At 43.1% G+C, this 11,065-nt stretch overlaps 1 protein-coding gene across 4 annotated transcripts in view; it reads right to left on the bottom strand.

Annotated features, from left to right (window-relative positions):
* Nucleotides 1–4,445: 4,445 nt before the first annotated feature.
* MID2 (midline 2) overlaps nt 4,446–11,065 on the bottom strand; it is a 109,093-nt gene continuing 102,473 nt past the window's right edge. For all 4 annotated transcript variants that reach the window (XM_079910654.1, XM_079910655.1, XM_079910656.1 and 1 more), the window contains exons 9-10: nt 9,931–10,138; nt 4,446–9,332 (exon numbers count right to left, since the gene is read on the bottom strand). In XM_079910654.1, coding sequence (XP_079766780.1) covers nt 8,930–9,332; nt 9,931–10,138 — 611 coding nt within the window. In that variant the 3' untranslated portion in view covers nt 4,446–8,929. The remainder of the gene's footprint in view (nt 9,333–9,930; nt 10,139–11,065) is intronic.

The raw sequence follows: 11,065 nt of genomic DNA, 5'->3' as shown, positions 1-11,065 counted from the left end.
GGAAAACCGCGGTGGGAGAGGTTTCGAGGGTGTCTAGCGCAGTCCTGGGAATCCTGCCTGGTCAACCCCGAATCCAGGAGCCACTAGGCTGGATCTTTTCCTAGGTTTTGGACCCTGACTTCTTTACCCCGTGCCAAAGGCAGCCAGAGCCAAGACCCTTGCTAGCAACTACCGGGCAGCACGGAATCTTCTGGGCTGGGCAAGGGCACAGGAATTAACTCTTCGCGTCCTTTGGAGTCAATACTAGTAGTCTTTACCTCATAGTGTTGCTGGGAGAATTAAATTAGTTACTACATCTCAAGTAATTAGAATAGTGTCAGGGACACTGTAAGCAGTCAATCAGTGATAGCTCCTATTATTACGAAGGTGTTCATTTGTTGGTGGTCTGTGTCACCTCTAGATTGTGAGTCTCATGAGGGCAGAGACTACGTATTTTCTTTATCACCGAACTACAGCACCTGACACAAAGCAGCTATCAATAAATTATTTGTTGAGTTAATGAATAAATGGGTGATTGAATGATAACTTGGACTAGTGGCTATGCCAAGACCTTCTCTGCCACGTAAGGGGTGCGTTTGTGGAAGTTTGAGGAAGAAGGGCTATGATTGGGAAAGGTGGCACATAGGACTCCTGTGGATTGCTATATCAAGTGACCTGCTCTGCCCTTGGAAAATGGAATGTCTGGCAGTTTCCTACATGGACGACTGTCAGACAGCTGACCCGAAATTTGAAACTGAGCTGTGGCTAGCTACATCAGTATTTGCATCTTGTACAGTTAGTAAGTAAAGAAGGAAGGGGGAGAGGGCTGAAGCGGAAAACTCAAAAATAATGGTGGCAAATGTTAAGTGGGGGAGATTGGTGAGGGGAGCTCTGAATGAATCGAAATGTGTATGGAGGAGTATAGTGACCCCAAAAGGAAATCTGATAGCGGTCCTAAAGTGACAGTAATGTTATCCACCTTTCTGTTCTAGTCATAGGGTTCCTGATGATCTGCCCTCATGTCCCAGCATTCTTGGGGTAGGTATGCAGATTAGGCTCCTATCACTACATTCACTAAACTTGCATTTATGGAAATTAATACTGTTAGAGCGAGAAGGGACCTTAGAGATTACTCATACATTTCAATTCACAGTTGAAAAACTAAGAGCCAGAAATGGATAGCAAAGGACTTGGGCTTTGGGATTCTCTGGCCTTGGTACTGAATCTTTCAGGGCCTGAATTTGTTGTGTGTCCCATTATTCCTTTAATTCCTGCCCCACCCTATCCCAAGCCCCAAAGAGACTGAATAAAAGGACATAAATAGAAGGTCAGCAGAAAGGAGGGAGAAAGGAAGTTCCTCACCAGACCCTTACTTTACTTCCTTTTTTCCCCCTCCAGGGAAGGTACCTGGGCCTTCAGCTAACTGCTATAGAACAGCAGCTCCACCACGGTACCCTGGAAGTTGCGTTATCCACATAAACCCCACAGGCAAAGGCTTGAACCACAGCTAATCTGAGTCTTGGCAAAATGCCTGTGACCCTCCCAGAGAACAAGAAGATAGGAGGCTTGCAAGAAGTTGCTTCACGGCCATCTTCCACTCACCTCTGTATCTCTCCTCTCCCCTGGGAAACTGTCAAGAGACAGTTTTGCATCGCCTCCCACCTGCTGAGATCTGATGAGATAAGAGTCTTCCTGACTCATCCCACTCAGAAGAGAGCTACAGACTATAAAGTCATTTAGTTGCAGTCTAGAATTGGCTTCGGAGCAACTGGATATCCCATAACTACCATTGCAGTCCTCTGGCCCCTTTTGTTTCAGTGTAATTCTTTTTTTTTTTTTCCGGTACGCAGGCCTCTCACTGCTGCAGCCTCTTCCCTCGCGGAGCACCGGGTCTGGACGCGCAGGCCCAGCATCCATGGCTTACGGGCCCAGCGGCCATGGCTCACGGGCCCAGCTGCTCCGCAGCTTGTGGGATCCTCCCGGACCGGGGCACGAACCCGTGTCCCCTGCATCGGCAGGCAGACTCTCAACCACTGTGCCACCAGGGAAGCCCCAGTGTAATTCTTTTTGGTGCTTGGGATACGAACCACTAGGAGCAGGAAACTTTGACTACTTTTCCTTTCACTAATAAAATAAAAAACTGTTTGACTCTGAACGTCATTCATTGTATCTTTACCTGCTAAATGAGTTAGGCCGTGGACTTGCCTTGCCTTGTGTACTTGCTGCTTGCTGTGAATTTCACATTTCTGGTATATCACAGCACCCTCCCTTATCATTGAGGGAGTTGAGCTGAACAAAAAGATATGTACATCATAATGGCCTTTTCCTGCCACTGTACATCGGGAGAATCAGCTCAAATTCCATGTTTCTGGGACTTCCAATCTGGTGGGAGGAGTAGCAGATCCTCTTTGCCATCTATGCACAAGTAGAGTGGGCATTTACATTCTGTTATTTGAAAGACCCCTCTTGGCCCAGAATATGTTCCCAACAGGCTTACCAGAACATTGTTGGCTGACCCTTTCCAAACCTGAAAATCTGAAGCTTGCCCCACCCCAGTCACCCCTAGGTTAGACAACAAAAGCATTGCCTCTGGAAGGTCCTTGTTAACATTTTCTTGTTTTCTGAGAAGGAAGGAAGAGGTAGAGTGAGGAGTTGATAGAGATGTGAATTTTTTTTTTTTTTGGCTGTGTTGGGTCTTCGTTGCTGCGCGTGGGCTTCTCATTGCGGTGGCTTCTCTTGTTGTGGAGCACGGGCTCTAGAGTGCAGGCTTGGTAGTTGTGGCGCACGGGCTTAGTTGCTCCACGGCACGTGGGATCTTCCCAGACCAGTGATCGAACCCGTGTCCCCTGCATTGGCAGGTGGATTCTTAACCACTGCACCACCATGGAAGCCCGAGATGTGAATTTTGCCCATGCCCTTCCATTTACACATTACTGATGGCTAATATATTAATTCTTCTAATTGTTCCCTTTGAAAGAGACTGGCCATAAAGAACAATAGCCTGTTAACCAAGAGGGAGTTGTGGGAATGCTGGACCAGAGATACATGCCTGAGAGGAATTATATGAGTGGTGGTGTGGAGTTCACCTAAGACAAACCTCACAATATATGAGGTGGCCCATTTGTCATTCTGCTTATCAGGTTCTTATTCTATTCAACCAGCACTTACCAAGTATCTCCTATGTACAAGGCTGGTAAGAGCTTCCACTCTCACCCCTGCGTCTCCAATAACAGCTTTGTTTTTCAGCTACTACTAGTAACTCTAATTCAGAGATTGAAAATTATTGGGGTAGAATTATTGAGTTGCATACCCCACCAGATTATAAAGTCAGGAATACTTTTTAATATGCCCCCGCAGATATGAGTAGAGTCCTTGGAACATAAATAAACGCCACGTGAATGACCAGGCCAGACCTATCACAACTGTAACTTGCATGTTATGCCCGACAGTTATAGGAAGATCACCTTGGTCCTAACCCTGACCCCTAGAAATTCACAGTGAGGGAGAGTCATTCTCATTAGCTATCATGCTATATACATTTCCAGTATCCATGTAACAACCTATCTGGCCTCCATTACTCCTCATCTTTGTAACACACCACCTCACCCCTACCTACAGGCTCAGCTTCACTGAGACTCTAGGACCAACGCTATTTCTAGGAAGGGGAATATAAAGAGCTCCATGTCTGCTCTGGCCTGGCACATTAAGATGGAGCCAGCCTTTCCAAACATCACATCCCCCAAAATGTATAAACTCTTAGCTGTGGGTAATAGCCCCATATTCAGCTTCTGCATGGGCTGCTGTTCTCCAGATGGCCCACTAACCCCTGAAATTCCAAATTTTTGTCTTTTATATTTTAACCCTCTTGCCTTTGGGCTATAGTTCCTAGTCGCTTTGCTAGCTGCCACCCTTGACTGGTCTGCTTCGCTTCACATTGCATGCCCCCTTTAGTAACTCTGATTAAAGTATGTCCAAGCCCAGCTCGGGGGTGGGGGGGGGGTGGGGGTGGATCTCCTAACCCTCCCAGGCTCCTCCTACAGGCCAGATGTTTAACAGCAAGTCAGCTTACATCTGGCCCTATCCTGACTTTAACCACTAGGTTCCAGCACTGGGATTTTCTTTGTTCTTCCTTAATTCCCACCTTCTGGCCCAATCACTGAAACTGAATGTGCCGTGTTTCCTTGGGCCTTATACTTTCATTCTTTAGTCTTCCTGACTGTATCTTCCTCCTGAAACCAAAGTCTTCATGATTGGATCTCGATTTCCAGATGCTCCGGATCCTCCCTGCCCAAATCTCTACCCACTACATAATTAATTTCCCCTAAGTCATTTAGACAATTCCAGTAACCCATGACCTTTTTCCTTTTAATCTTCCCCCAATTCAAACTCCAGTGAGAGACAATCAAGAACTCATGAATACATATATATTTATTTAATTCATAATATAGCATTTTGAATGGGCTGGGATATTTTTTTTAGAGGGATGAGGCTGTGTAATCCACAGATGCTCAGATTTCTGTCACTAGGAGAGACACTATTGGTCCAGAGCTCCCAGTACAAACAAGCCTGGGATAAAATATTTGATAAAAAATAGTCCAATAATAGTCTAATAAATATTCTAGCTGAGAACAACAACATAGCATATGTCTGAAGCTGGCAGACCAGACTGTAAAAGGCAGTTTCACCTGACCTAATGGCGGTCAACCTGGCCAACCTGTAATACACAAAGTACAGCCCAATGGCTCTGAGGCTGCAGTTGGCTTCAGGAATTAAAATAAGTGTGGAAGTAGTTCTCATCTGTCAGCCTCACATTCTCCATTCTGTAGAAGAAAGGGTATCAAATATTTGCACTTATCAAAAAGTCCATCTGTGGATTGCTCCAACCAGGTAGTCATATATAAATATGTAAACCATGGAAGCTTAGAAAATTCACCTAGCGTATTTTAGCCGAAAAGAACATAGAAGTGATTTTGCTGCAATTTGAAATTCACTGCATCCAAAGTTTACACAATGGAATTGTATGATAAAAATACATACAGATGCAGTCACTCTTACTTACAAGTAGCCAGAACTCCAATGTGGCATTAAAATTTCTTTCATATTCTCAAAACATGTTTAACTTTATTGTTGATTATTTTTGTGCTTTCTTCAATAAGACGATATAAAAAGTGAAAATAAGCATAAATTGCAGACAGAAAGAATAATGTGCTGGCAGAAAGGATTGTACGAGAACAGACTGAGGAGAGCAACAGTGAAAACTTATGGAGTCTCCTTCCTTGAAGATGTTAAATACAGGTCCTATTCCCTTTGTCCAACTGGGTTTAGCTAGAGGTAGTCAATGACTTCTCTTAAGGTACCTGGCATTGACAGTATTCTATGAAAGTCTTAAGTTTACTGAAGTATCTGGGACTCACCACACCCCCACTGAATACTTTGCCACCATGTTTTTTCTTGGAAAGCACTTTTAATTATTTGGCTCAGAAACTTCATTGCTTACCCCAAACCCAGTTTATTTTCCTACTTTATTCAGTAGACTTAGCTCTGAGTGATTTTGGGCTATGACCAAAACTGAAATCCACATTCAAAGTTTGAAAAGACTGAAAGGTTATGGAAAAGAATGGTGCCACATGCTCCAGACAATTCCCCAAGTCAACTTCCAAAAGAGCTTTTGAGGAAGACAATACTCATTTATATGTATGAGTCCTAGGACATTTGCAAAATAATATCAATACAGCCCAAATGGAGAAGAGGCCAAGCATTTCTGCCCAGAAAACAACAAACACCAATATGGATATCAGAGTACAACAGGGAAACTTTGATTATTCATTTGTTCACTCATACATTCATGCAATTAACATTAGCCAGGCAACTACTCTCTGTTCCACACCCTGTGTCAGGTGTTGAAAATACAACAACAAAACCAAAAGACACAGTCTTTGCCCTCAAGGTATTCACAGTCTAGTGGGGAAGACGATTCTTATATGTTAAACCTTTGTGTGCATCAGAATTACCTGGGGGAGCTTGTTAAAAATGTAAAATTCCACTTATGTGCCCAGACGTTTTAATTAAGATCGAGGGTGAGGTCTAGGAATCAATTGTTTTAACAAACACCAAAAATGATTCTAACAGGTGGTCTGAGGACCACACTTTGAAAAACACTGCTATACAATGTGATTATTGCTGAGAGGGGGTAGTGCTCAGGGTGCCATGGGAGCTGGAGAACATAATCCAGCCTAGGGGTTCAGGAGTTAATCTAGTCTAGTGGGGTAGAGGTGGGGAAAGCAAGTCCAGGCTAGAGTCAAAAGTAGGGTGGAGAAACTGAAGCTTTGTCTCAGGTCAGTAAAATCTAAAAGGCACAAAAATGAATGGCATGGGAGTCCCAAGGCCAAGGTAAAGAAAATCGGACTGGGGTGAAGGTGGAGTGTTCTGCACTTACAGCATTTTCACACTATTCCCTTAATTTAAGAACAATTCCTACTGTTTACTCAGGGCATCAAAATTGTTACTAATGTCTCTATTCCAGGCCCAGAGAACAACTTGTGAAAATCGTTAAGTTTGGCTAGAGTAATCAGTGTGAGGGGGAAGGTGGCAAAAGATGAAGCCGGGAAAGCAAATAGGGACTTGAAAAGCCAAAGTGGGTGAGTAACTGGGACTTTCTACTGAATGCTATGGGAGCCAGTGAAAGATTTTATGAAGGGGTTAAAATCATCTGTTTTGTTTAAGAATTTGGAGATAGGCTCTAGAGGAGAGACTTAGAGTAACTTAGAAATGAAAGACATCCATTTTAAAGCACTGCTACACTGTACTGGGCCTGGCGCTGAGCGGAGGAGATTAATATTTGTTGCATACTTAACTAAATGCCATGCTTAATAGTTAAGTATGCCATACTAATGCCATACTTAACTAAATGCCGGGTGTGTGCTAAGCAGTTTCAATGTGCTATCTTTTTTTCATCTTTGCAACAGCCTTGTGAGGTAGGTATTATTGTACAGAAGAGGAAACAGCGGCTCAGAGAAGTGAAGTACTTTCCCTGGGTCACACAGCTAGTAAATGGCAGAGGAAATAGATTATTTTAGTCTGAAGGCTATGATGAGCTTTCCATCACTGCAAGCTATTTCCCAGCACTGCTGAATCTTACCGAGGTTGCTCATTTCCTGATTAGCAGTAAGTACGTAGGGTTTTTAAAACCAAAAAACCTTACTTTGCCACTAGATAGGTAAGTTTGAGCCTGCCATCTGTAGCTGCATCAGTCTTGCTTTCCATGTTAGGTGTACAAACAATACGAAACTGTTCCTTAGGGGATCTGTATAGATACTTTGTCTCTCCTACAGAATAATAAGCCATTTGACAGCAGGGGCTGTGGATTACCAATAGGTCAGCTTCAGCGTGGTACCTGGCATCTAATAGTTGGTTGAATGAATTAATGAATGAACGTCCACCAAAGGCTGTGGAAAGGAAGAGGGGGAGAAGTTTTGGCATTGTTTCAAGGCTCCGATCTGGGGACTTGTTACAACTAACACGTTGTTCAACAATATTTTCACAACTCCCAATTAGTAGACTCCTTAAAGCCGGCTCAGCTCCTGAAAGGAGAAAGCTCTGGTGCTGACACTCCCAATCCCAGCAGCGGAAATGACAGAAGCACAGACCATAAAGCTTGATTCCCTTCCACGATAGTGATTAAGGACTGGGTTGAAGCTTACATCTGCATTTGCCATGAAGGGTTGGCTAAGCAAATGAATAGTGTAAATAAGATTGCGGGAAGAATGATTATTTAACCTGTTTAAGAAAACAAACTATTCTCAGGCATTCTTAAGCACTTCAGAAGTGTTTTATCTGAAAATATAAGTACATTTATATGCAAATAGTTGTTGCATCTACAACACTCCATTCTTACTGAGTAAGTAAATAAAGAAGGTTCCTAAAGAACCTCCATTATGCAAGTCTTTTTTTAAGCCTAATTCTAGTAACTGTATGTACTTGAGAGTAAGAAAACTGTACTTCTTTGAAATATTCTGTGACAGAATTTTCAAGAATTCGGACAAACCTCCTCCATTAGGTAGCATCGATGAAACTGTGCTACATATAACAGATCTACCTGGATCAATTTCCTATCCAGCAATAGCATCTCTTGTGCAGTCTTGTCTCCCTATCTCTCCTGATCCAACCTAGAGCTCTTCCCACCATCTATGTCATTATTGCATGTGCATGTGTGTGTGTGACAGGAGGGAGGAAGGGAGGGATGAATGAAGGGGGGGAGAAATGTTGACTGATTTTGATGTTCCCTTTAGGGGACAAAAATGGATGGTATAATTTATTTTCCCTTCCAGTATATTTCTCACGCAAATGACTGAATTAAAAAGTTTATTATGTATATATAATTATAAAATGAATATATAATATATATTATTTATTCATTTTATATATATATTATATATACACAGACATGTTTTCTTCATAATAAATCATTGATTGTAGGTTTTCTCATAAAAAGCTACATATAATATGGGATCATTTGACACTTCAAAATTCTACTTGGCCTAATTGGCCAGTACTAGCAAGGCTGACACACCCCTGCTCTCCAGCTGGCTAGCCCCTTGTGCAGAGCATCTTTCTACATTATTTACCTAGAATGACCCTAATTCCTTCCAATATCATTTATACTCCTAAATCACTGGGAATTTTTAATTCTCCAATGACAAGAGAAGCATTCTTCAAATTTCTTCTCCAATGGCTTGAACCCAGACTACTCAGATAATTTGTTCTGAGAAACTCAATACATTAATTCAAATACAAGCTTTAATGCACAAAAATTAAATCTATAATATCTAGTTATTTTGGATGCTTCAAATGAACTTTATTTTTGTATCTTGTATATTGGACACTAACTGAGGTTTAGGAGGGGAAGAACTGCTGAACTGGAGAGCCAGTGAATTATACGCTCTCTTGAAACTTAATGGCAAGCTTTCATCCCAGAAACATAAGGGGATTCTTGAGGCCTGCAGTTGCATTCCTGCCGCTCGGGGTAATCAATAAAATCTGGGGCAGGCAAGCCAGACAGGATCATCAGGGATTTGTTCCAGATTGTGAATGTTGGACAAACTGGAAGAATGAAGGTCACATCAAAAGTATGAAGATGGAGAGAGTTAGCTGGGTCATAGAAAGACAGCATGTTGTTGTCATAATCCAGAAGGACACCCAGACGCTTCAACTGTGGTGGCACATCCACCAGCATTTCCTTGTTGTTATGTCTGACTACAAAGTTACTATTGCATCGAGAGAAGACCCATGACGAGGCGTTCTTGCCAATCCATTCATTCTTGGGAGCTGATTTGTAGGCAATGCCAATTGCATACCTGTGAGACAGTAGAAAGGAGAGAGAAATAAACATTTATTAATGATCTGAGTTATGCTAGACACCGTACAGAATATCTAAGAAATAGAATACATGTTTCTTCTTTAAATAGTTTACATTTAGATCCATAATACTGACAGCACTAGAGTTTTTTTTGTTTTTTTTGTTTTTTTGCGGTACGCGGGCCTCTCACTGTTGTGGCCTCTCCCGTCGCGGAGCACAGGCTCCGGACGCGCAGGCTCAGCGGCCATGGCTCACGGGCCCAGCCGCTCCGCAGCATGTGGGATCTTCCCGGACCGGGGCATAAACCCGTGTCCCCTGCATCGGCAGGCAGACTCTCAACCACTGCGCCACCAGGGAAGCCCATCACTAGAGCCTTAAAAATAGTTAGCAATTAGAGTGCTGTAATTTTCAACTCCTAGCTCAGTATATTTTCCCTAATTTTATTTTTTAAAAACTGGCAAATTTTTCTAGCAGTGGTTTCCATCACATGCCTTTTAACCTTGACTTACTGGTATTACGTTTGTGCTATAGAACTGAATCTCCCAGGGACCTAACAACAGGGGAGAGAGGAGAAAAGAAAAGTGGGATCCACTTACCATGTTGAGGAACCCATGACCACCTCCCAGTAGTGGCAGCCACTGTCAATGAATATATTTCCTGCTGCCCCATAGCATCCTGTGCCACTAAACCTCTCTGGGGTATGGCTCTTCTTCAGAGAGCTTTCATCCTTCTCCATCTGCAGTCCATCATTGGAGATCTTCAACTTCTTGTGAGTCATTTTGGGATCCAGTTTAAAGGGTTGGCCTGAAAAAAGTAGAAAAAAGAAAATGCATGAGGAAGTATTTAAGAATTCTATCTTTGTCCTCCAGGACCATCACTATCAGAGGAGCCTCGACAAGATAATCATTCTTGAGTCAGTGAAAGTTGACTGGTGTTTGGATTATATTAAGGAAACAGGCCAGAAGCCACTGTTTTCAATAAGATAAAAATAAGCTGTGCCCCCTTCACAGACTATCAAGTTAAAAGGGGGCTCTTGGGCTTCCCTGGTGGCGCAGTGGTTGAGAGTCTGCCTGCCGACGCAGGGGACACGGGTTCGTGCCCCGGTCCAGGAAGATCCCACATGCCGCGGAGCGGCTGGGCCCGTGAGCCATGGCCGCTGAGCCTACGTGTCCGGAGCCTGTGCTCCGCAACGGGAGAGGCCACAACAGTGAGAGGCCCGCGTACCGCAAAAAAAAAAAAAAAAAAAGGGGGGGTGCTCTCAGGGTCTCATGTCCTCAAATAAGTTTTGCACTTTGCTTTATTTCAGTGGGTGGTTTGGGCTTTGAGCAGATTTTAGGGGAAGGAGTATTTGAGGTGAGACAAAGTGAGGGAATAGACGAGATAACTGCTGCTTGGTGGCAGAACAAATAAACCTGAGAATAACTCAACTATGGGACAAATTGTTTGCCCTCTAACTACTGGGATGTAAATAACATATAATTAGGTAACTTTGTTAGAGTGACTTTTGCATCAGCAATAATTAGAAAAAATATTTGTTGTGCAGGATCATTCACAACAAATTATTCCTTACAGTCCTAGACAGGACCAGTTAGTTACTAGAAGCCAACAGCTGGGTATGGCAATACCAACGCGTCTGGCAGACAGTTGGCGAACGTAACACCCACCCCCTACTTTTTCTCTCTTACCCACTTTTACTATAGAGGTCAGAAAAGCTAAACACTCAAGCTCCTA

This window comes from Stenella coeruleoalba (genome assembly GCF_951394435.1).
Source record: "Stenella coeruleoalba genome assembly, chromosome: X".
Taxonomy (NCBI): Eukaryota; Metazoa; Chordata; class Mammalia; order Artiodactyla; family Delphinidae; genus Stenella; species Stenella coeruleoalba.
This window is presented reverse-complemented; position numbering and strand designations above follow the sequence as displayed.